The sequence below is a fragment of the Thamnophis elegans genome, chromosome 5, assembly GCF_009769535.1.
Source record: "Thamnophis elegans isolate rThaEle1 chromosome 5, rThaEle1.pri, whole genome shotgun sequence".
Lineage (NCBI taxonomy): Eukaryota > Metazoa > Chordata > Lepidosauria > Squamata > Colubridae > Thamnophis > Thamnophis elegans.
The window spans coordinates 7,005,795-7,032,470 of NC_045545.1; the positions used below are offsets into that span (position 1 = coordinate 7,005,795).

The following is a 26,676-nucleotide window of genomic DNA, read 5'->3' on the forward strand; positions in this document are numbered from 1 at the left end:
ACTATCGTTAGCCTAGCGGATGCTACCCTTGCTTGTAACTGGTGGAACTTTGAATTTATAGTAGGCAATACCCCCATTATAATAAGACAAGGCATTATAATGATGATATCTTCAAAAATGAATCCCAACAACTTGTTCAGTAACAATAGTTTAATTATTTAATTAAATTTATTTAATTAACCTAAAACTATACATCTCAAGATTGGATATTGATATACATGACAGAAATAATTGGCTATTCTTTAGTCTTGTTCTTCTCATATTGACATAATGGCCTCATATTAATTAGAAACCATACCTATATTCATATTGTTATAAAAACTAAATGCACTTTTGATTAAGCAGTTGTACACTATAGTTTGCACGTTCATTTCCAAGACTGATTTCAGATACAATAATAGTTTTATAAATATATGAATTAGCACATAATATGTGAACCCAAGCAAGGCAATGTTATTGTTACTAGCAGCTTCTTTTGATCAGTTTTTAAATAATGGCTTGACTGTGTTGTAGATTGTATTGTATGTATATATATATATCCATCCTATATATAATATATAGAATGGATTGAGATTGGTCTACTAAGACTGATTGTATACTGAGGCTGATATGAGACAACATCAGACTTTTACATATGAAGGGCTTGTACCTAATTATCGGTTATACTCCATACTACCAATATGGTAAGTCTGATTATTGTTGGTACCAGGTATCTATACACAAACAAGGTGATGATCATATCTACTATGCCTTCCTCTTCCTCCCATTTTCCCCACAACCACCACTCCCTGAGAAGAGTTGGACTGAAAGTGACTGGTCCAAAGTCACTCAGGCTTTCATGCCTATGGTGAGAACAGAACTCAACAATCTCAGATTTCTAGTCGGGTGTCTTAACCAATTATAATTATGTGGACAGAACACAAACAATTTAACCGCTTGCTTATACAAAGTCTGAATTTTCTTTAAGGCCATTGTCTTCCCACAGCTCATTAGGCATTAATATTGGAATTCGTACTTAACTAAGATATTTTTCTTGCAGTTTTAGAAACTTTTTTTTTCAGTTTCAGATAATATTTTTTAAAACCACTAATCATAGATTTGGTTATCCTAGAAAATTGACTTCCATATTCCTCAAATTGCATAGCATTTTTCTAGTCTATTATACATACCGGTAATTGGAGTTTAATCTGTCATTGGAATACATTTTACAATTCTTTGCCTATGTACATATTTTTGCTTCTTTTTTAACAGCACTGTTCGAATAATAAATTACTTTTACCACTATCCATTACTAGTGGAGCTATTATAACAGTAGCTCATTTGTAAATTTGTTCATCATTTGCTTTAGATAGCAATCGTGCTGCACTTTACCTTTTCTAAATGGATTAAAAAAATCTTAAATATGCTAGCGAAGGCACTTCTTAGTTCTTTTAGTTGATCTCTGACCTTTGTCTGACCTCAAAATCCACTTGGAACTTAGAACATTTGAGTTCCAAAGGCTTTTAAAAATGCAGCTGGGCCTATGGATAAGGAAAGAGAATCCACTCCTTCACTTCCATTAGAAGAAATTGCTTCTATTGACAGAAGTATAGTGTAGACTTGTTGTCTACACATACCACACACACCACACACAAAATTATCAATAAAACTAAGGGACTGCATGTGGTTCTTTTGAGTATACATGTACAAACATTTATCTCACATACCAGGCTCCTTGCCTCATTTTTTTTTTAGATTTAAAATACTGGAATCAATTTCAGAAGAATCATAGTTGTCAAAAGATGCATATGGGTCAGAGGGAGATGCAGGATAGACGTTATTTTATTGTGATATATTTTATAAGCAGTTAGGACAGACTGGCCTACAGCTGTTCCAGACGTCTGCATGGAGGATCACAAAGTGCCAGTATGACTTCCACAATTACAATCATAATTTTCTCAGCAGCAATTTCCATGAGGATTTCAATGACGTACTATCATTATTCAAGCAAATGTACACAAACTGCTTTCACAGAGCCTATGCTGTCTTATGTTCTCTGAACATATTTAAATATTTCAGTGTTCCAAAAATAGTCTGGGTATCATCTCACTGGTGTGACTACAGCCCTTTGAGTTCATAAGATTTGCCACACTGCCAACAAGCTCTTCTGCATCAAAAGCAATTACCTGGACCCAACCTTAGAAGAAATTTCAAGTTTTATATCCAATGAAGAGCAGCGAGGGTTCCATTGGGCTTTATGCCTTTTCCGCTGACACACCTGAACATTCATGCCTAATATTTATTGCACAGTAACATTCTCATTTCTTGGTTAATACAATTAGCGTGTATTCTAACAATGGAATTCAAGACTGGACAGAGCCACTTTAGTTAAATAAGTTTTCCAGATTTTTTTTTAAAGCTCTATTATAGTACATTATATACACATGAATATACTACTGTGGCTTCCAAAAGGAACTATAATACTTTTATAGAGTAATATGGCTACTTTTAAAAATACACTTTAAAATCTTTTCAAATTAAGATAGTAAGCAATGAAATGTACTGTCCATAATTGTAAGAATGATCTTATCAAGTAAGAAATTGTTCTCTGAACAAATAGACACATATTCATTATTGGTTATGGCAATTTACAATGGCATTCATCTAATGTAGAGCAAGTACCAGATACTGTAGTTTATGCTGCCTTCTAATTGGTGAGGCTCTCATTTTAAAACTGAGAATAGTGCAGCAATATAGCTTGTGGCATTCATTCACACAAAGCTTCCAAATGAAAATATTAAATTCTTCCCTCTTGGAGAATTCACCATGAATTATAAGACATTTACATCAGCACATTTTACAACATCAATTTCAGTGATTATTTTCATATAAAATATTAAATCTACAAACAATGATTCAGTGATACTTTCATTGGTTTTGAACAGGAATACTTATCAGAAGCCTCGTCATCATCAAACCTTCTTCCCAAAACAAAACATATCTTCCCACCAGATATTACATTTGATTCCATAACTTTCCAGCCAGCCTGGTGAATTTATTATTTGGCAGATTATAGAATCCAAACTCCAACACACCCAGAGGACATAGGACAAAATTTCATCTCTCTGATTTGAAACGTGTGTGTGTGTATGGTACAGATCTGCATTCATATAAAATTAGAAAAGATGAAATAACTTTCAAAAAGAGGTACGATTTAACAGATGCTGTCATGTGCTGTCGCAAGAAGAATGCATAGGACATTTCTGCAGCTGTTGAAAATAGTAAATCATTCTGATTTAACCTCAGAGTTCAAGTTGGAAGCATTTCTAGTTCCAGGTTCTAGAAGCAATCCATTCAAGTTTTGCTCTGGTTTCCCTTCTTTTACAGAAGTTGTTTTGCAAATCTAATTATTACACATCATTCTTCTGACAGTATAAACTCTTTCAGTGCCTGATAATCCTCCAATAGTATTTAGAAGTTCTTTTTCCACAAATTGACAAAATATTGTGACATGGAAAAGTCTGTATGCTTTAATAGGATTTCCTGTTGGCTTTGGATCATAACTATATAAGAAAGTAGCAACTATTACCAGAACAGCTCCAAGAAAAAACACACTAAAGATAAAAAAAGAGAGAGAGAATAAATGTTTAGAATATATTTTGTACATTCATAAATGGGTATTTTATATAATGACTTACATAATGACTCTGGATGACATGCACAATAAAAATGTAAAAACAGATAGAATCAATTAAAAATACAACTGAAATGAATTAAAAAGATCACAATTCTCTATCATCATGTAACCATCTAGCATACTCAGGGACATTAAGACAGGGACCCTTGGCCACGCCTCCTTTGCCCCCAGCCACCCCGCTTCAGCCCATTTACAGCCAACTTTCCTCCTCCGCTGGCGTTCCCCCCAGCCGTTCTCCACGGCCAATGGGTCCTTGGTCCTCCGCCCTGGCCCTTGGTCCCTGCCCATTTGCCCAGACACCATTGACCCAGGCCTCTGGTTGCCAGGACAAATAGCCCACAGCCAATTGGGGGGCAGACAGAAACAATGGCACTGAGGGGCAGCATACAATTGGCGATGGACCGATCGCAGAGGCTAGGGAGGGAGTGTACAATGCAAGTTTTTTTTTAAAAAAAAACAACAACGGGCGACAATAGCAATAGCAGTTAGACTTATATACCGCTTCATAGGGCTTTCAGCGTGCCGACAAAACCACGGTGCTAAAACCGTGATGTCATCAGCGCGCCGAAAACAGTGCGCCGACGGAAAGCGCGATTTAAGGTAAGGGTTAGGTTTACAGCGTGCTTCTGTTGGCGCGCTGTTTTCGGTGCGATTCAGCGCTCATTCGTTGGCGCGGTTTAGAACTCGCGGTTTTGTCACTGCGGTTTAGTCGGGCGCGCTTTTGTCGGGCGCCCTTTTGTCGGTGAACCTGTTATACCATCAAAATCTGGCTCAAAATGCAGCTACTAAAATTTGTGGATGAAAGTAGAAATAAAAGCATGCATATAAACCTCCTTCTTTAAATACAGTTAGTTGTGTAATTCCACCCCAGGGAGATCAATCGATTTTATGTTTGAGTTGATGTGTGCAATACTGCACCCACAAAATATATTTCTTCTATTATAGTGCAAAATATTTAGTTTAGAAGCTCACCAAAACATTTAAATTCAGTTTAAATTATACTTTATTTATATTTGTTCAAGGCATTTGTGTTTTAAAGACAAATTAAAAAATACAACTTACCTTGTAGGGACAAAATCTTGAAGCCAGAAATATGAAATTAACGTTGACAATATAATAGATAATGATGTTGCAAATCCTTTTAAAATATTGTCTGCATATTTTATAACAGCTGCTATAACGAGGCCGCCAAGTGCCTGACAAAACATCGAAAATGTTTTTATTAATCTTAATGGTTAATCAGATATTGTTGTGCATATTTAGCAAAGAATCCTGAAGGAAAAGTTATTACTTTATTTTTGTTACATTATTCTACGAATAATGCCATACATTATTTGTCTGTCTGCCTTAATCCTGAAAGCCATGATTTTTATAAGTACTTTATTGCAGCTAGTCCTCACTTAATGATGCTAACGGAGATTGGGATCTCCATCACTCAGTAAAGCAGTTACTAATTGGGGAAATCACTGCAACTGTGTTCTCCAGTTGGACAAAATTACCTTTTGTTTGCTTCCTAACACTGTCTCATCCTTTGCAATGCTAGAGTGTGATTACTGTCTTGTACACACTTACAGCAAAACAATAATGCCGTAACTTGAGGGTGGGAGCTGAGAGTGGGCTATGCAAACAACTTACTCTCTTCAAATCCTTTTATCTCCAATCTCTCTGCTCTGCAGGGGGAGGGGGGAGTTGCCTTCCATACCCGCAAGCCAGAGGTGGGTTCCTACCAGTTCGCACCAGTTCGGTAGAACCGGTTCGTCAAATCTACCGAACCGGTTAGAAAGAGGTTCCACAAGTGGACTTGGAAAGCAGGCCACACCTACAGAAGAGGTTCCAAAATTTTTTGAAACCCACCACTCACACACACACACACACTCTCATACAGAGAGAGAAAGAGAAAGAAAGGAAGAAAGAAAGAAAAAAAGAAAAAGTGAGAGATGAAAGAAAAAAAGGAAAAAGGGACAGAAAGATAAAAGGAAGGAAAGATATAGATAGATAGATAGATAGATAGATAGATAGATAGATAGATAGATAGATAGATAGATAGATAGATAAAACACGTGGCTGGCAAGCCACTCCCACCAGGTCACATGGCCGGCAAGCCACTCCCACAAAGGAGGCCACACCCACAGAGTAGGTTCCAAAAGTTTTTGAAACCCACCACTGCCCCAAGCAGAGAGATTGAAGAGAGATTTCAAAAGAGTAAGCTGTTTTCTCTTTTACACATCAGAAGCAATGCAAAAAGATTCTTAAATACAATCGTAAATGGGCCACAAGCTTATTATTTAGCACTGTCATAACTTTGAATGGTGGTCTGAACAAATAGTAAGTGCGGACTATCTAAAATGTTAATCTGAAAAGAATTTCCTAATTTTTGATTACTGTTAATTTTAATTTGATTTTTTTTTAAAAAATGTCATTGTCAATTTTAATGGGTTTGGGATATTCTATTTAATTTTTTTTAACTTTTGTATTATGTGTTTCTTTTAATGTTGTACGTCGCCCTGAGTCCTTGGGAGAAGGCGCATATAAATCTAATAACCTAAACCTAATTTCAGGTATTTTTAATTAATTTAAATATATAATTGATTCTGGATGATTTATGCTAAAGAACATTTTACTAAACTAATATATAATAATATAATGCATAGCATTGTATCATAAAATAAAATCCATTTTCCAAGTTTTAAAGTCTCCATCAGATCTAGGTCTTATACACTTTTCTGCTTTTGGTTCAAAGTTATTTCCATATTGTGCATTTAACATCAAAAGTGTTAAACTGTTCTTATTATTAAGTCTTACCCTCTAACTAAATGAGGCAAAGTTAACCATTTCCTATCAATTCTATTTCTGTTTATCGAGAAACAGAAGTTCATTTTTCAAATAACTGGTATTCATAATTAGTGGTGAGGGCAGGAGACTTACCTTGAAAGAATTTGTAATAAAACAATTCAATAAAAATTAATGTGCCTGATTAATTGGGACATTTTTTTAATTCTTTCCACGCCATGGAATATTGGAACCCTGCCTTTTAAGATAAGCTTCCAAAAAACTGAACAGAACATGTTCAATTTTGGTGTGGTGGGAGAAACTATCCACACACACACACACACACACACAAAAAGACTAGGTTTGAAAATGGAGGAAAACATTTCAGAAAAAAAAATATCTCAGTATTTTAGGAGAGGCAGTTGGACAATTACTCAGAATGCTCAGCTCCATTCTAAACTGTGACTCTGGTCACATGACAGAATGGAACATGTGCAGCCTGCTTCATACTTCCCAATGCATATATTCATACATATTAACACATGGAGACAATCACAAGGGTAAGACAATACAGAGTCACACAACAGATTACTTCATTATACTAAATAAACAGACAGATCCTATGGCCAGTGCTGGTGAAGGGGCTGTAGAGTATTTCAGAAGTCAGACCCTGCATGGTGGCCTTAATTAAGACTTCTGTACAGTGGTGGGTTTCAAAAACTTTTGGAACCTACTCTGTGGGTGTGGCCTCCTTTGTGGGAGTGGCTTGCCGGCCATGTGACCTGGTGGGAGTGGCTTGCCGCCATGTGTTCTCTCTCTCTTCTCTCTCTCTCTCTTTCCTTTTGTCTCTCTGTCCCTTTTTTCTTTCATCTCTCACTTTTTTCTTTTATTTATTTATTTATTTATTCTTCCTTTCTTCTCTTTCTCTCTATGTGTCAGTCTGTCTGCCGGTGGTGTGTGTGTGTGTGTGTGGTGTGTGTGGTGGGTTTCAAAAATTTTTTGGAACTTTTGGAACCCACCTCTGTTCCTGTACCTCATCATGTGACCTAGGAATTGTGGTTAAGGGATTGAAAAAAAAATCCCAAAGCCATGTCAGCATGCTTTCCCTTGCCTTGTTAAATAGAAAGGTTTTTTTTTTAAAGTATTTGTTGAACAAATTTGTGTAACTCACAATGGTAATTTCAATATTGGCACAACACAAGCCCAATTGATAAAATGTAATATTGGATGCATTACCTGCAAAACTACAACTATCCAAGTAAGCTTGTTATAACCTTGAAAAAATCCATTCTTTGATACAAGTTCTCCATCATAAATGTATACGCCCATCAATCCAATATACTACCAAAAAATCCTGGAAGTCAAGACAAATATTGAGCCATGGTTAAGTTGGACAGAAAAGGAATTCCAAATGCTCTTTTATGCTACCTAGCAACAATTTGGATTATGTCCTTTAATAAGCCAGATACAAGCGGAAACCTCTCCTATTATCTCTAAATATTAGTTATTTATTTTGTGCTGTACATAAGAAAATATCAAAGAATGGTGATGACATCCTAATTTTTGATCCTAAAGCTGTTTCAACACAGAACCTCATAATACTATTTGCTTTCTACAATGAGTCCGTTGTAACACATGTAAAGGATCTAAACAGTTTCTATCAAGCATATTGTGAGAAAGAAATATGCTTACCGTAGGTTTTGAATACTTATTCAGACATGCCAATGATTATCTGCTGGATTTATAATCTGTTTTTTTTTTAAGTATTACAGTTTTAAAAACTAGGTTTCCATCTTAATGCAATAGTTTATATTTTAAACGGTTATCTTAATTACTTTGGAAGCAGTTTTATGTACCACAGCAAAAATGTACATAAGCCACTATTAATTGCAATTGCATCTGTTACCACTGTGGTGCAGAAAGGTCTGCTTATCATTTTTAAATACTACCGTAGAGTAGTAATATTAACCTGGTCATTTTTAAGGTTTACTGGAGAACTCCGATTTTTGCATCTACATGAAATGAAATTTTATAGAAACCAAGTTAACCCATCCCATGGTGTTAGGCTTTCTTTCTGGAAGTTCTATCAGCCCATCTTATTATTACAGGTAGTCCTCAGTTAATGACCACTTGTCCTGCGACCACTGAAGTTACAACCAGTCCTGAAAATCAGCTGTTCCCAGGACCCCTGCAGTTCATGCGATCGACTTGCACTTCCGCTGGTTGCACTGTGCTGCCATCACTTTGATTGTGATTTGCAACCTTCCCTGCCACACCTCAAGCAAAATCAACAAGGAAGCCAGGTGAGGAAGGTCACAAATCGTTCAGGTAATCTCTCCCACCCTTACACCTTCCTCCAGCCCCTTTAACAATTGTGCTTTAGCTTTCCCACCAGTCACATACCTTTATGCACTCTCCCCAAAACCTTGTTTTCGTTATGCTTCCCTGCTGCTAGTGCATCTTGCACTCTCTCCTCCAGCTGGTAGTAGCCTCTTAAAGCTGGGCTACACTTGAGCCAAGACTTCCTCATCATCATACACCCTTCCTGAGCCTTGCTGTGCTGGCACTACACCTCCACCACCACCCATGGACCATCCCTGAGGCTCGTTGAGTTCATACCATGCCTCATCAGTGCACCCACTTGTTCCCTTTTTCTATCCAGCAACAGCCTGTTTGTGAGCCACCTGAGATCTGCAACTTCCTGCCGGCTTCCCCACTGACTTTAGTTGCTAAAAGCCAGCAGGAAGTTGTAAAAAGGGGCTTACTTAATGTTCTGACCCCCGTTCTCCGTTCAGGAACGAAAGCCAAAACAGACGTACAAAAGAATGTTTTCATCAGTCCAGGCTCTCGTTGGCTGCAAGCCAAAATAAACAAAGGGATAATCACTCTGGCAAAAAGTCCTACACTCCGACGCAGCACTGCAAACAGGCTTCTCACAGCAACTCACTTCTCCAAGTTGGTTTCTGTTAACTCATGAACGTGAACGAGAACGCTGACTCCTGCAACCAGGGCGTGACACAGTCTCTTTTATACTCAGGAGAGGATCTTAATCAGCATCAGCTAAGCACAATCATCTCCTACAATTACACAATTGTTCTTTACGTCGATTAGCCCTTTGCCTGCATGCATCCTGAAACAACTCCCAAATGTTTTCCTGAACATTCCCTTTGATCCAATGCTCTGCCGCCACCTGGTAGCCGACCAGTCTCTCCTCGCCCTGCTCAGAGTCGACACCCTGTCCAGGGTCCTCCACCTCCTCCAAGGCCGACTCATAAGACCCCTCGCTGTCGGAGTCTGGCGGCAGCTCCAACGGCTCCCGCCGGGCCACAACACTTAATGACAATAAGGATTGATGTGGTCACATTTTAGGACCACATCACTTAACGATGGGAATTTTGATCCCAACTGCTGTAGTAACTTGTGGACTACCTGTATAATATATCAAAAACATGAGGACTGCCTATATATTACAAACCATAGAGGTAGCCCTCAACTTATGATCGTTTAATGATAGTTTAAAGCTACAATGGCTTCAGAAAAAGTGACATACAACTGAGGTTACATTTGGGAAACTGGTAACTGGCTGACATTTATAATGGTTGCAGTACCTTGCAGTCACTTCTGAGCAGGCTTCTGACATGCAAAGTTAATTGGGGAACCTGGATTTGCTTAATAAATGTGTGTATGGTTCACCTATGATCACGATTTATCTATCATAGTAATATGGTAGTATAGCTAGGTTTGGTCACGTGATGACTCACTTAATGACATCACTTAGCAACCAAAATTCCAGTCCCAATTGTGTTCGGCAATCAAGAGCCGAGGTGGTGCAGTGGTTACGGTGCAGTACTGCAGGCCACTTCAGCTGACTGCTAGTTGCAGTTCGGCGGTTCAAATCTCACTGCTCAAGGTTGACTCAGCCTTCCATCCTTCCGAGGTGGGTGAAATGAGGACCCAGACTGTGGGGGCGATATGCTGACTCTGTAAACCGCTTAGAGAGGGCTGAAAGCCCTATGAAGCGGTATATAAGTCTAACTGCTATTGCTGTATTGCTATTGCTATCAAGGAATCCCCATACTATTTTTCTGTGTTTTTTAAATCGCATCTGTTATTACATTTTATTGTTGCTGTTTGTAGTGTGATCCATATTAGAACTTTGAATTATGTATTAAAATAGCACTACATTGTATATTTTAAAAGACAGGCAATTAGAAAATTTAATAAAAACGGATAGAATTAGTTTAAGACTTTTAACCATAATTTAAAGACATTCAATTGCAATTTTAAATTCACTTTACAATTTATGAGGAGCTATGAGAGGTAACTTTTTTAATAAGCATTCTTTGGATCCTAGTACTTTTTATATAGGCATATAGTATGTCAAATGCAGGGGCAATAATAGTACTTTTTATGCCTTTTCTTTTTAAAAACAGCAGTCTATATATTCCTAAATCCACCTACTGGCAGAAAATATTCATTTGTTTTCATCTTAGTTAAAAATACTGCTATGATTTTCCCCCCCCATCCTAGACTTCTATTCAAACAGAAAAAAAGTCTTTAAATTAAAGCATTCTTAAATAAACATTTGTAGATATACATATTTCCTTTTTTTTTGGTTCTTAAAAATTAGGGTGCGCGCTAAGGTGGGCAGATGACAAAACACAGATCATGACACAAAAACTGACTTACATACTTGCATCAGATGACAGGACACAAGTACGTAAGCGTGGATTATGCATCATGTAATTTTGATGTGATCTTGGCTTGTTCAGATGCCTGTGATAATGGCTATAGAAAGATGGCAACATTTAGTTTAATTTAATTGGTTTCTCATATAACACATAAGCTACAACTGCTTGAAGTGAGACATACAATACTTTTTCTCTGATAGCAAAACCCCCACCATCGCAAATTCATAAAAATATAATCGACGTTTCGAAAGGGAGTTGTCATATAGCATGAGACAACTTTAAAAAAAAAAAACAAATTGCATTATTTGCATCAGGGTATAATTGCACTATGATTGGATGCTAGCCATTGCCTTTATCATCCATTAAATATTAGCAGAAATCAAACAGAAACTGACTCCGGTAATACATATTGGTAACAGGATATAAGGAATAGAGTTCCTTTTACAAAAGTTAATAGCAAACAGAGCCTTAACCTTATAACCATTTCTCTAGACTTAACAGAATGAAGAACTCTTAATTGCAGTCAGATGCATGTCTGAATCTCTCTTTTAGATTTTACTTAAGACTTACCAAGCTGAATGTTTCTAATCCATACTGATTGTTTTGTTTCTTTCAAAATTTTCTCAAAATATACTCCAGCAAATCCACTAGAAAAGCAGGCTATAAGTACCGCTACCAAACCCACAAGCTGTGACCCTGTTGAAAGTTCTTTAGCTGTTGCTGTCTGCAAATCTGATGGCCACTACAAGAAATAAAGTAATATATTAAAATATATTTAAATCGCCGAATAAAATTAACAAGAAAGAAGTGGGGGGAAAAATGCAGTAACACACCGGTAACATTTCATATAATGGTCTCCTTTACAACCAGTTCACATACAAATTTCACAAATTCAGTCCAGTCAGATCCACCAGTTGATGGCTATTCATTCAAGCATGTGATTAATCTATGCAACCGACTAGTCACCACATACCAGTGGTGGGTTTCAAAATTTTTTGGAACCTACTCTGTGGGTGTGGCCTCCTTTGTGGAGTGGCTTTCCGGCCATGTGACCTGCTGGGAGTGGCTTGCAGGCCATGTGTTCTCTCTCTCTCTCTCTCTCTCTCTTTCCTTCCTTTTGTCTCTCTGTCACTTTTTCCTTTTTTTCTTTCATCTCTCTCTCACTTTTTATTTTTTTATTTATTTCTTTCTTCCTTTCTTTCTCTTTCTCTCTCTCTCTCTCTCTCCTTCCTTTTGTCTCTCTGTCTCTTTTTTCTTTTTTTCTTTCAACTCTCACTCTTTTTCTTTTTTTTATTTATTTATTTCTTCCTTTCTTTCTCTTTCTCTCTCTCTCTCTGTCAGTCTGTCTGTCTGTCTGTCTGCCTCTGTGTGTGTGTCAGTGGCGGGTTTTAAAAATTTTTGGAACCTCTTCTGTAGGTGTGGCCTGCTTTCCAGGTCCACTGGTGGAACCTCTTCTAACCGGTTCGGTAGATTTGACGAACCGGTTCTACCGAATAGGTGCGAACTGGTAGGAACCCACCTCTGTCACATACTGAAGGAAACTACTGACAAAACAAATCCGTTGAGTTTTGAATATAAAACCAAGCTGAAGCCATTACTCTTCTTAGGTCAATTCTAAATAATATGCAATAGAATTTTAAGAACTGCCAGTTAGAACTGCTTACTAACCTTAGCTAGCGGTTACAATAATTTTTTATGTCATTCATAGCCTTACTAAATAAATATTTTATTACTAGATCTAAGATAATACTAGGTATAGAGGAAGTAATTCTCTTCACACTTTAGGTGGTAAAACATTAACAAACAAACTTAATACGTAAAGTCCTACAGCTTGGGGAGAAAAAACTTAAAGGCGTAAGAACAGGATTGGAAAAACTGGTTTGGCAGTAGTATATGTGAACAAGATCCGGGTGTTCGAGTTGAACATGAGCCAATAGCATGAACCAACTGCTAAAAAGCAAATGCTATTTAGCGGTTTACTAACATAAGATCATGGAAAATAACTATCTCATTCTACATTTACAATACTACCTTCAGTTCTGCACCCATAAGATCTCACGGGCTGGGCCTCCTTCGGGTACCGTCGACCGGGCAATGCCGGTTGGCGACTACTCGGGGGAGGGCCTTCTCTGTAGCTGCTCCGACCCTGTGGAACGATCTACCTGCAGAGATCCGGATCCTTCCCACTCTCTCGGCCTTCTGGAAAGCCATTAAAAATTGGCTGTTCCGGCAGGCCTGGGGTTGTTGACCCTAAAATACGGTCCAGCCCCATTTAGAACGGAGTGTATGGTGTGTTGTTTTTTAAATCTATCTTTTCTTTTTCCCTATATTTTATTTTTGATTTTATTTCTGTATTGTAAGCCGCCCGGAGTCCTAAGGGATTGGGCGGCATATAAATGTTATTAAACTCTAAACATCGCAATCACAAAGAACAATGACAAACTAGAGTGACTTCAGAAAAAGCCTACCATATACAGGTAGCTGACTTATGACCACAATTGAGCCCCCAATATGTTGCTAAGTGAGACATTTGTTAGGTGAATTTTGCTCCATTTTACAACCTTTCTTGCCACATTTGTTAAGTGAATCACTGTAGTTGTTAAGTTTGTAACATAGCTATTAAGTGAATCTGTCTTCCCCATTGACTTTGCTCATCAGACGGTCGCAAAAGGGGGGTCCCTTGACCCCCGAGACGCTACAACCATCACAAATATGAGTCAGTTGCCAAGGGTCAGAATTTTGATCATGTGATCATGGGGATGCTACAAGGGTTGTAAGTATGAAAAGTGGTCATGGGTGACTTTTGTCAGTGTCATTGTAACTTCAAACAGTCACTAAGCAAACTGTTGTAAGTTGAGGACTATCTGTAATGGAGAGATCAGAAACCTACTAGCTATAAGTTAAGCCTGCACAAGAAATACATCACAAGGAAGATGGGATATCAGTCTTCAGATAAACCAGTGGTAGTCAACCTGGTCCCTACTGCCCACTAGTGGGCGTTCCAGCTTTCATGGTGGGCGGTAGGAGTTTGCTGTAACTCTGCTTTATAAATTTTGTAAAGTAAAGTTACTTCCCTGTTCTGTGCCCCCTTCTTCGCTCGTTAACAGACGACAGGCAGACAAACTTAAAAGGAAAGAACTTTATCAGTCCTCGGCTCTGACTGGCTGCGAGCCCAAAAATAAACATAAATAAAGTCTCTGACAAGATAACAGCATGCAAAACAAAACTTTTACAAAGCAATTCACTTCTCCAAGTGTCTCCTTGAATCAGGGTTACAGAAAGCAAATCACTTCTCCAAGTGTCTCTCACAAACCACGACCGATGATCAATGAACGTTGAATGAACGTTGACTCCTGCAACCAGGGCGTGGCACCATCCGTCCTTTTATCACCAGAAGACGCCACTAACGAGCCCCAGCTGCATTGGTAATCTTGCATCCCGACTCAACTCACAGCAAACTTCTGCTGAGTCACAACACTTCCCTACTTTATAAATCACCATTACTGTGGAACCGGTGGGCGGTTAGAAAATTTTACTACTAACAGAGATGCAAAAGTGGGCAGTAGGTATAAAAAGGTTGACTACCACTGAGATAAACTAACTATGTGAAAATACCTCTGTTTCATTGTAGCTGGTATGCTAGAGGGCGGGGCAAATCCTATTTAAATGCAGTATAAGAGTTATGAGGCATCAACCAAGTTTCTATTACCAAAACGAATTAAGATTTTCCCTGCCAGCATTAAGACATATATTCATAACAGGGCTTACCTGTACAAATGCAACACCAGCCATCAGAATCACTAATGAAAGCCATTGATATACACCTAATTTTTTATTGAGCATTGACACGGAAAATAATGCAGTTGTGAGGATTTTCAGCTGATACGTGACCTAAAAAGATAAAAGAAAAATAATAATAAAATAGTCCCTGATTTGATTTCTGAGTGTTAACAATAAGACACTATCACAATGAAGTACCTGGTAAGTGGCTGCATCTAGATTTGATAAAGCAACATAGAGCAAGTTATTCTGTAGAGTGTAAATCCCAGAAGGAATAGCAAGTTTAAGAGTCTCCATTGGTTTATTAAGAATTTCATCATGTAACACTCTGTTCAGAGTTCGCAAGCTGCACTCTGTGCAAAGAGAAAATGCAATACATATTGTTGGTTAGAAGGAAGCCTATCCATTTTAATCACTTTGTAGCTAAACATTTTAATGCTTTTGTGTGGAACATGCGATTTCTAAAGGGCTGGCATATTTTAAACTTGTGAAGGACCTAGATTCCCCTCCATCTTGTCACTATCTTTATTTCCTTAAATAATGAACATGAGCAGACACAGCTAGACCAAAATCTAGTAAATGGACTTGTGTTCCTATGGCTAAGTTGTATCTTCACAGTACAGTGGTGGGTTTCAAAATTTTTTGGAACCTACTCTATGGGTGTGGCTTCCTTTGTGGGAGTGGCTTGCCAGCCATGTGACCTGGTGGGAGTGGCTTGCCAGCCATGTGTTTTCTTTCTCTCTCTCTCTCTCCTTCCTTTTGTCTCTCTGTCCCTTTTTTCTTTTTTTATCTCTCTCTCACTCTTTTTCTTTCTTATTTATTTATTTCTTCCTTTCTTTCTCTTTCTCTCTCTCTCTCTGTGTCAGTCTCTCTCTCTCTCTGTGTGAGTGTGTGTGTAGCAGTGGTGGGTTTCAAAATGTTTTGGAACCTCTTCTGTAGGTGTGGCCTGCTTTCCGGGTCCACTGGTGGAACCTCTTCTAACCGGTTTGGTAGATTTGACGAACCGGTTCTACCGAATAGGTGCGAACTGGTAGGAACCCACCGCTGTCACAGTATAACCTACAGAGTATACAGGTAATGCTCAACTTACAACTACAACTGGAACTGGAATTTTGGTCATTACGGTCCTAAGTCGAGTCACCACATCACCAGATCTGATTTTACAACCGTTTTTACTGTAGTCATATGTTGAGTCACTGTAATTGCGAGTTGAGTGATGCATTTTAAGTGCAAATCCAATTTCCACAATGGAGGTTTTTTTTTTAACCAGAATCCGTCAGAAATTGTGATCATGTGACTGCGGGACGCTCAACAGGTTACAAATACAAGTTAGTTGCCAGGTTCCTGAGCGGCAATCATATCATTGCAGGGTGTGTGTGTGTGTGTGTGTGTGTGTGTGAGAGAGAGAGAGAGAGAGATGTTGCAGCAGTCAGAAGTGCTTCACAGGCCATAAAGCTCTCTTTCTGGGGCTATTGTTAATGCACACTTTTCAAAGCTCTTATTAATTCAAACTGTCATTAAGCAAGTGGTTGTAAATCAGGGACTATCTGTAGTATGAATTCCCAGAAAACATTACTATGTCATTCAAGGAACCGATGAATCAAATTTGAATTCCCTTCCTGGCAATTACTCTCCATAACCCCATGTATCCCTTCTGTAAATATTTTCAAGTTTAGGTAACTTAAATGTTCGCTATCTAAACCTCTTACAATTTCCAAGTCCTCTTTGTATACTTCTTTAATAAATATACTTATTTGGCCAGTGCATTTGATTTACTCCTGGGAAGGCGCCTTATTAACTCCTTGTAATATCTAAAGATAATGCTGAGATACTTACTGCTGTCTTTGTAAACCAACAAAATGCAAGCCGTAATTTTCAAAAGTTCAGCAATGACCACTGCAGTTGAAGACAAATAGCGAGGCCCTTCTTCTTTCAGTGTCCTGGAATATCGCATAGTCAACACCAAACTAGTTGTCTGAAAGACTAATATGCTCAAAGAAAGGTATTTTAAGTTGGTAGACATAGCTTGACAATCACCTTCCTGAAAAAGAAAGAGAGAAGAGCGAGAGAATTGTAGAGGTTACTTTATCACGTGGTATGTTCCCTGTAGAGAGCAGGGCCAGCATATAGCAGTTAGACTTATATACCGCTTCATAGGCCTCTCTAAGCGGTTTACAGAGTCAGCATATTGCCCCCACAGTCTGGGTCCTCATTTCTCCCACCTCGGAAGGATGGAAGGCTGAGTCAACCTTGAGCCGGTGAGATTTGAACCGCCGAACTGCAGCTAACAGTCAGCTGAACTGGCCTGCAGTGCTGCACTCTAACCACTGCGCCACCTCGGCTCTTATAAGACGAGAAGGTCCACATTAGGAAGGACAATAAGGCAATGGGGCATTCTTACTATTTTATTAATGTATTTGATTTACATTAATTTATTTGAATTACATTCTTCTTTATATTTAATAAGAATCAGGTCTGGAATGCGTGGCACGACAAAACCGCGCTGGTCAAAATCGCGGCGATAAAATCGTGGCGCTAAAGCCGCGATGTCATTGCCGCACGTCATCACCGCCACGACAACAGCGCGGCAACAGAAGGGCGCTTTAAAACAGCGCCGCGGCAGAAAGCCGACTTCATTTAAGGTAAGCGTTAGGATTAGTTTAGGGGTTTGTTTTAGGGTTAGGTTTAGGGTTAGGTTTAGGGTTAAGTTTAGGGTACTAAGTGCTTGGGAATGTGCGATTTTGCCCTCCACGATTATGTCATCGCGGTAGGGTCGCGTTTTTCCCTAGCGCTTAGAACGGCGCGAATTATGTCTCCGTGCAGAAGGGCTTCACGGGTTTGTGGTGGAACCCTGGAATGTCTTGAATGCTGAGTACGTTTCCTTTAATATCAACCAGTTGAAGATTTCTTGGTAGACCTGTAGAATCAAGTGCTTTAAGAAACCAACTTCTAAAGGGAAGCTCCCTGTCTAACAAGACTGATAGCTAATCTGCACTACTGCTACAATACATATAATTCTCAATATAACTTTTAGCCGAACCCACTATTTGTAATTTCTCAAAGGTAAAATGGAGCTTTGCCTTTTTTTGAAAATTTAGTCAAAATATGAACATTGCTCTCTCTTGTGTTGCTCATAAGAAAAATACTGTGTCAATATAGAATAGGCCGACATTTTGTACAACGAAGAAAAAACTCGAGAACAAAATCCGTCACAAGTCGAGATGATGTCACAGACTGAAATCAAAAGTGCAGCTGTTATTTTAGAATAGAAAATTCTGCAAAATTCTGTGCGTGATATTTTATGTGTGTGTGTGTGTGTGTGCGCGCGGAGGCGGTGGGGGGCGGTTACTGAGATATTCAGGATGGAATGGTTTGAATTATGCCATTCCTTACAGGTTAATTTATTCTTGGGTGTTCCCCTTTCCCTTAAATTTAAGATAATTGAAATGTGTGCTAGTCTACTCCTAAGTGGCAGACCCCATGGCTACCTCAGATGTCAGATTACTTTTCTTGGTTTGCAGTTCAATTTTTTTTTGTCATAAAAGTTTTATTTTCCATTTTCATAGCATATAATCACATGTATACTATTGTATAGTCAATATCAAGTTGTATTATTAAGTACTTACATCAATTCATCTTACCTACTGCCAAGGAAGGGGAAAAAAAGAAAAACCCCGTTATTGGCTCTTCTGCTCTCCATACACCATATTTATACCTTATCCGACACTTTCTTCCCCTTCTCTCCTCCCGCTTTCTACATTCTGTCTTCCTTCCATCATTTTCTACTCTACTTCCCCTTCTTTTCTCCTTCTCCTCTCTCCCCTTACCACTCCTCCTTATACAGCTCATCTTCCCCCTTCACCCTCTCTCCTATCCCTCTCTTCCTATCTTCTTCTCTCCTCTACTTCCGACTCTTCTACATCCTGTCTTCCCTCCATCATTTTCTACTCTACTTCCCCTTCCTTTCTCCTTTTACTCTCTCTCCTTACCACTCCTCCTTATACAGCTCATCTTCCCCCTTCCCCCTCTCTCCTATCCCTCTCTTCCTATCTTCTTCTCTCCTCTACTTCCGACTCTTCTACATCCTGTCTTCCCTCCATCATTTTCTACTCTACTTCCCCTTCCTTTCTCCTTCTCCTCTCTCCCCCTACCACTCCTCCTTATACACCTCATCTTCCCCCTTCACCCTCTCTCCTATCCCTCTCTTTCTATCTTCTTCTCTCCTCTACTTCCGACTCTTCTACATCCTGTCTTCCCTCCATCATTTTCTACTCTACTTCCCCTTCCCTTCTCCTTCTCCTCTCTCCCCTTACCACTCCTCCTTATACAGCTCATCTTCCCCCTTCCCCCTCTCTCCTATCCCTCTCTTCCTATCTTCTTCTCTCCTCTACTTCCCACTCTCTCATTCACTTGGTGTATTTCAGCTTCTGAGCAAAATCCCTTTTGTGTTGATGGTATTTATAATTCCATATCAATATACATAAAAAAAGAAAAAATAGCAGTATACATGTACAATATTCCTCCTCCAACTTAGTAAACTCCACTCCCTCCCACCCTCCCCCCAAGCCCCCCAACCTTCCCCCACCCTGACTTCCCAGAACCAATACAAGGTATAAATTTTTATCTGCAGTTCAATTTTTTAGAACACATTTACTATCTTGTTAAAAAGTTCCAGAATACTTAAAGTCTTTATGTTTTTGTGATCTTTCTGTTGGCTGTAATAAAAGAATAGCCTGTGTGTGGCTTTTTGCATGATTTGGGATTAACTCACAGAACAGTACTAAAACATCTTCCGTGTTGAAGTTAGGACTGAATTATATTATATACATAACGTTTATTTATTTGTTTATTGGTGATGATAACTTACTAAAACATGACCAATTGTTGCAGTGAGATAAAGGCGTCTGTTATTAATTTCCCTGAGGAATTGCTCTTTCTGTAATTTAGCCCTAAACATTGACAATACAGACAACTTTACATTATTACAAACTTTAATTATTGTTGTAATGAAATGATCAAAATACCATTCTGCCCCTAAGAGTGACTCACAAATTAGGAGCGCCACAAAGTAAAGTTTTCTAAAAGTTGCTATTAAAATACTTCGTTCAGAACAATTGACGGACACTTGAAAATTTACTCAGATAATAATAAGTCCTAAGTTCTTAATTGCTTTTCCATCATTCTGTCAAAACTTCCTCCTCAGAAACCTTTTGACTTGACAATATTTGGATTCGATTCATGTGCCATGTTAAATGGTTTAACTATGGTGTATGGAACTGTATTGAAACCTAAACCAAATAAATACCCTATCACTAAATATGCTGAATATTTGCTTTCTGGGTGTTAAATTATTAGTTATCTTTCCGAATAGATCTATGCAATTTCTGAACAAATGCATATTGCTGATTTATGATCTTTTAAGAAAAGTGAGGGGGATAATTCATACTTTTGGGGAGATTATCCATAAACTAATCTCCTCTATTCATAAAAATTCTTCTATACAGTATAGAAGGCAGTTCTTGCATATCATTTTAAGAATTGCAGTTTTAAAGCTACTGGGGCTTTTTCCAACATGTGCTTCATTTCTAATATAATTAAAGAGCTGTTGCTTATGTCACAGGGGTAGAAATAGCAGCAACTGTTTGAAGAGAATGCCAACTCTACCCATATTGCTTGCTCCTAAACTTCAGGGCCTCAAATAGATTACCGTATTTGATACGGTAGTATCAGATACGGTAGTATTTGATTTTTGCCAGAGCAAAGTCCTGCCACTCCTAAAGGAATATGAAAACAGCTTGCTCTGAAGGAGTTAGGTCAGGGGTGGGATTGGAAAAATGTTAGCAACCGGTTCTCTGCCTGGTTGCTGGGTGGGCGTGGCCATGGTGGGCGTGGCCTATTTGACCTCCTGCACCATGGCTGGTGTGGGGGGGGGTGTTTTCTCTCTCCCCAGGCTCCAGCGGCTTTCCTTGAGCCTCTGGGAGGGTGAAAATGGCCTCTCATGGGCTCCGGAGGCCGGAAATGGGCCTGTTTTTGGACTTCCGCTACTTCCAGTAGCCCTTTCCCCCCCGTCCCCAGGCTCCAGAGGTTTTCCCTGTGCCTCCAGGAGGGTGAACATTGCCTCCCACGGGCTCTGGAAGCGGAAATGGGCCTGTTTTTCACCCTCCCAGAGCCTCCACGCAGGCTGACACCTGACATCCAAAATGGGCCACGTGGAGACTCCTGGGAGGGGTGGGGAGGGATGGATGGGGCGCGGCCAGCCAGTCCTTGCAACAACCAGTTCAGTGAACTGGATGCAAAATTAATACCCGGTTCATCCAAACCGGTACAAACCAGCTGAATTTCATTCCTAAGTTAGGGTACTTACTAGTCCTCTCAGTACTATTTGCTCAGGAAAAGAAATCAAAACCTATAATGCTTACGTAAGTTATCTCTCTCTGACCTGTTAAGGTGGAAAAGCAAGCAAGAAAAAAAAATGTCTGGTAACGAAGTGTAGGTTTAAAAAAAAAAACAGGAAAAAGGAAAAATATTCACCCTTTGAAGAATTTATCAGCAAAATCATCTCCGCTCTCTGGACATTTGTTTACTCTTGCTAAATTTATCTGTTGTCTGCTAAATTGCACAAAATCTGAACAAACCAGTTTCACTTCAGGAAGGGAGAAACACATTTTTGAAGGTGGCTCTCTGGTGTTGAGGGAAACTATTGAATGTTAAGATTTTTATTTATTTATGCATGTATTAAACAAATTTGTAAAGCCACCCATCTGTCAAGAAGATAGATATGTTCGTTTTGCCCATCCTTTGTTGCCACCAGAATGAATATTTTGATTTCCAGTTTAGATCAGGCGCCAAGAACTAAGATCCGAATGGAAACTCCACATTTGCAAAGCCAAAGGCAGTTAAGTTACGCAGGCTCATAAAAATATACATTTGAATAAATAGGAGCACCCACATGGTAAAACGAGTCCCATCCTTTCCTGTATGCCTCCCTTATTCAAACAGACATTTTCCTGAGCCACTGTGTGGTCTCTATAAAACCTGTGGCTTCTTTAAACAGCAGCCAACAGTGAATGCCAATGCAGATCTTAAAACACAATGCCCATGTTAGTTCTATAGGTTCCACCACAAAACCGCGTTTGACTAAAGGGCGCTCGACGAAACCGCGTAGCTGACGTCATCACAGCGCGACAACAGCGCAGAGAAAAAAGCACGCTGTAAACGCTAAACCTAAAATTAGCCCCTAAACCTAAACCTAACCCCCCTAAACCTAATCCTAAACCTAACCCTAAACCTAACCCTTAACCTAACCCTAAACCTAACCCTAACCCTTAACCTAACCCTAACCCTAACCCTAAACCTAACCCTAACCCTAAACCTAACCCTAAAGCTAACCCTAAACCTAACCCTTACCTTAACTTGAATCGGCTTGCTTTCAAAGCGCTATTTAAAGCGCCCTTCTTTCTCCACACTCGCTGTTGTCGCCCTGTTGATGACGTCAGTGACGCGGTTTAATCGGGCGCGCTTTAGTCGAGCGCGGTTTTGTCGTGCCACGAGTTCTATATACAGTAGAACCTCTGGTCATGAATGCTTCTGACCACGACCAAATCGGGTTCCGACCCAAAAAATTCACTCCCCCCCCCCCATGGCTGATTTCTCTTTCCAGGCCATTTTTTTTTGTTAAGCGCCAAATTTCCAAAGTTAGGTTCGGGTCACAACCAAATCGGTTTGCGACCAAAGTTATGGAACGAATTATGGTTGTGACCAGAGGTTCTACTGTACTGCATATCTCAGATGCTGATAGACTACTTTTCAAGTCTAAGTCATTGACATCGCACACCCTCCATCTTGTACCAAATTGCTGAACAACACTGGAAGAAATCTTGAGTATATTACATTTAACTCCAAGTAAGCAGATTCAGCAGGAATCTGGACTGCTGAATATAGGACTGCTGCCTATATTCAATAATAACTAAGCCAAAAGTTTGGTGATCAGTCGAAAGGTTTGGGGACTACATTTCCCCTGAAAGAGAAAGCTCACAGCGCTTCCTGGCCACTATCTCTTTATGGATTTCCATAACAAGAGGCAAGGAGGATACTTGCTCCATCACGTTAAATGCGTCAATTGCAACTCTTCTCGAACCAGCGAGAGTCGTATGGTTACAGCTACAGTGAGCTCCATGAAAGGCAAATTTTAAAATTCTGTATTCAGGCTGCTAATGGATGCATGCTATTAGGACCAAAACTGTGCCCATATTGATAGACCTGAAGCCAGCCAAGTGTTTTTTTTTCTGAAACACAATTTAAGATGTTCCGATTTTTAAAATCCAAAATCGCTGTGGCCTAAAAGAAAACCACCGAAAATAGCAATATAGCAGTAGACTTATATACCGCTTCATAGGCCTTTCAGGCCTCTCTAAGCGGTTTACAGAGAGTCAGCATATTGCCCCCAACAATCCGGGTCCTCATTTTACCCACCTCGGAAGGATGGAAGGCTGAGTCAACCCTGAGCCGGTGAGATTTGAACCGCTGACCTGCTGATCTAGCAGTAGCCTGCAGTGCTGCATTTAACCACTGCGCCACCTTGGCTCTTAAAAAAGGACAGAAGACATTCTCTTAAAGATATAAGCACTTTCCAAACACCATTTATTAGACATACGAGAAAGGTCCTTTCTTTTGCTTGCCCCAAGCTATGCAATAATTTCCTTGGGAATTTTAATAAGGTTTTTTTCCTTTCTGTTTTCAGAAAACGAAAACAAGACTTTCTTCTTTAGCCAAGGTGTTTCAGTCTCAGGGGGACTAAAGACCTTAAGAGTGACTCTGTTTTTATCAGATGTTAATTAATTGTTTGTTCTATTTTTATTGTAGCTTTAAACAATTTTACTGGGGCAGAAAGATAATAAATAAGCCTAAACAAAGGTCAAGTTCTTTTAAAACAATTCACAAAGGATACTTTGACTCCATAAAAGACTCTCACTTGTCTTGAATCAAGAGTCAAACAATTCAATTTTAAATGGGTTTGGCAAAGGAAATATTGAATAGATGGATATCTCAATGTCATTTTAAAAAAATAGGTCTCGTAGTTGTAACATTTTGAAAATCAGTATTTGGATTGGGCAGATGGAGAGCTATATTATAAATTGTTATCAGTTGAGGGAAGGATACAACTATATAGCTTTCCATTGTATCTGCGACTAAAGTCATACAGTTTCTGTACCCAGGAATAATTAGACTCTACTATTATCTCTTACTTTGGAGATGAGAGGATTTCCATTTCTCTACTCTTTTTTTAGAGATGGACAATTTCAGAGTGTGTAAAAATTTGCATGGACACAGTCTAGATTAAATGTCATCTGAAAAAGCATGGGCTTCGTAGAATTATAAGGTAAACTGTTCATCTGAATAAAACTAAAAAAATATGGAATAGGCACCATTCTACCGGAAATCTGTTTGGATGTGTATATTTTAAATTAATAAAATACTAAAAGGAATACCAAGCTTATTTTTAGGATTAAAAACATGGTAAAATACAGGAATTATATAAAAAAAAATCTTCTAAGACGTAAATTTGGGGCATTAGGCAAGCAGAACATGTTTTAACAACTTTTGCCATTATCTCCATTGGGGTCCCCCCCCCATGTGTATTCAGGTAATGTATAAATACATACACACTACTGTATATCTATATTGTTAGAATCCTTCTGTATAATGTTCCTATGTCCAGAACATTTTAGTTTAATTTGGAGATTAGTAAAAACACTAAAACATAAGCCAGTAAGAATTAAATATTTAAGTTAATTATTCAAGTATTGACTCTAACATAGTCAACCTATGTATTTTAACAAGATGAATGGTTGCTTACCCTGGAGTTTTACCATTTTTGGAGATATCAAATAACTGTTTTCTGTTCATTAATATAAACTTTAAGAAGTCTATCCACAATTTATAAAACCAAACACTAGATTTCGTTTCTGAACCTGAATCTTTGTACTGGTAATTACTGTATATTCAGAGCAACACAATTGAAAGTAGCCATACAATAAACAAATTCAATATAATGGTAATTTACAACGATCAAAATATTCACCCTTTCATGCTGTTTTTCCCTGTCTGACTTTACCACATGTGGGCTATCAACTCTATCCGAATGAACATAAGACGTAATTTGTAAAATTTATTGAATAGCCGGTGCTGAGATTTTGAACACATCTACTTCAAACTCTTGCAGAGTTTTTAAAAGTGATATTTCTAAAAGTAACACATAACACAGCACTGAGATCTACTAATCAATGAAAAAGGCAAGAAAATTTCAAACTCTTTTGGCATACTAAACAGCACATCTCTGGATCCTAACCATTCTACATTTTACCAATATTCAGTGTAACTATCAAAAATTTTCTTAATATTGTTTTCCTAGTGAATAATACAAACTACTAGAAAATGTTATTAAAATGCATACAGGTATACCAACTTCCAGAACAAACTCCTCTTTCTGAATTTCCATGATTCTCAAACAGAAATGAGAGCAGTATCCATTCAGTCTTCTGGTTAAGGTACATAAAGTATATCAACCGGTATCTGTTGCTGTACAAGTTCAAAGCAAAATAAAAACGTCAAAATTTGGGTAAATCCATTTTTTTCAATGCTCATTCTTCAAACATCAAACTTGAAGTTTAGGGGAAATGTTCGTTTTTCAGTAGAAGTCGTAGTTCCATAGTTAAATAACTCCAAATGCAGTTTTTACATAGCTGGTATCGACAGAAGGTAATGTACAAAGAAAAAATACTTTCAGTGCAATATAGTCTCTAGTATTGTACTAAAGCCAAGTGGCGTGTCAGCACTTACGCAACAATAATCTACATTTTCTATGGGAACAATAAATAACCCATTATGTTACTTCATACAATGATAATAGGGTTTGGAATGTTTCCTCTAGCTTAGCAACCTAAGATTGATAACAGCATGAGATCTCATTTCACAAAGCACTTAATATTAAATATTAAATACAGAACCAGTGTCATTTCGGTAGCCTCCAGTATTATTGGAGTTTTGGTTTTCTAGCATAAATGAATGTTGCTCTACCTCTCCTCTCCTTCCCTGTGCTTTAATGTCTTTCAAATATAAATACTTTGGAACAAATATAATGTTTGACATTGTTTCACAAACATATTAAACGTATTTTGCTCTGAACTCCCTATGTGTCAGGCTCCCCAAAACATGTAGAGAAACCTCTAAGCAGTTTTCTTTATTATTCCTCACCTACAGACAGAATCTTGCCAGATTAAAGCAGACTACTTGCATCATTAAAGATATATATTGAGAACTTCTAGGAAGAAGCTCTCTTGACCATTTTCATCCCAATCAAAGTATCTAAACTGTGCTCTTTCTTGGTTCACCAACAAATGCACGCTAGACAAATGCGCGGCGACAAACCCACAACGACAAAAGCGCGCCCACAAAAGCACGCCCACAAATGCGCGCCATCAACAAACAGCATATTGGGATGCAAAAACGTTATAACCCTAACCCTAATCGCACTTTTGTTGCCGCGGTTTTGTGGGCGCGCTTTTGACGTCGTGGTTTTGTCGGCGCGCATTTGTCTAGCGCGCCTTTGTCGGGCCACGCTCTTTCTTGCTCCTTTAGAATGCAGCCCCTCCCTCCTGGGAATCTAAATTACATTCCACCTCACTTTGGGAGGAAGACAGCATAGGAATAAAAATAATCCTTTCTGAAAAAAAGGAAGGTTAACCTGACTATACATGTATG

The 26,676-nt window shown here is 38.7% G+C and overlaps 1 protein-coding gene across 1 annotated transcript; it reads right to left on the reverse strand.

The window, feature by feature from the left end:
- SLC35A3 (solute carrier family 35 member A3) lies at positions 1-26,364 on the reverse strand. The gene is given in 9 exon segments (XM_032218187.1): positions 1-3,593; positions 4,739-4,872; positions 7,682-7,782; positions 7,785-7,799; positions 11,707-11,878; positions 14,905-15,027; positions 15,115-15,269; positions 16,753-16,957; positions 25,370-26,364. Coding segments are annotated over 9 exon segments (1,161 nt in total). The 5' UTR covers positions 25,415-26,364; the 3' UTR covers positions 1-3,382.
- Positions 26,365-26,676: the final 312 nt, after the last annotated feature.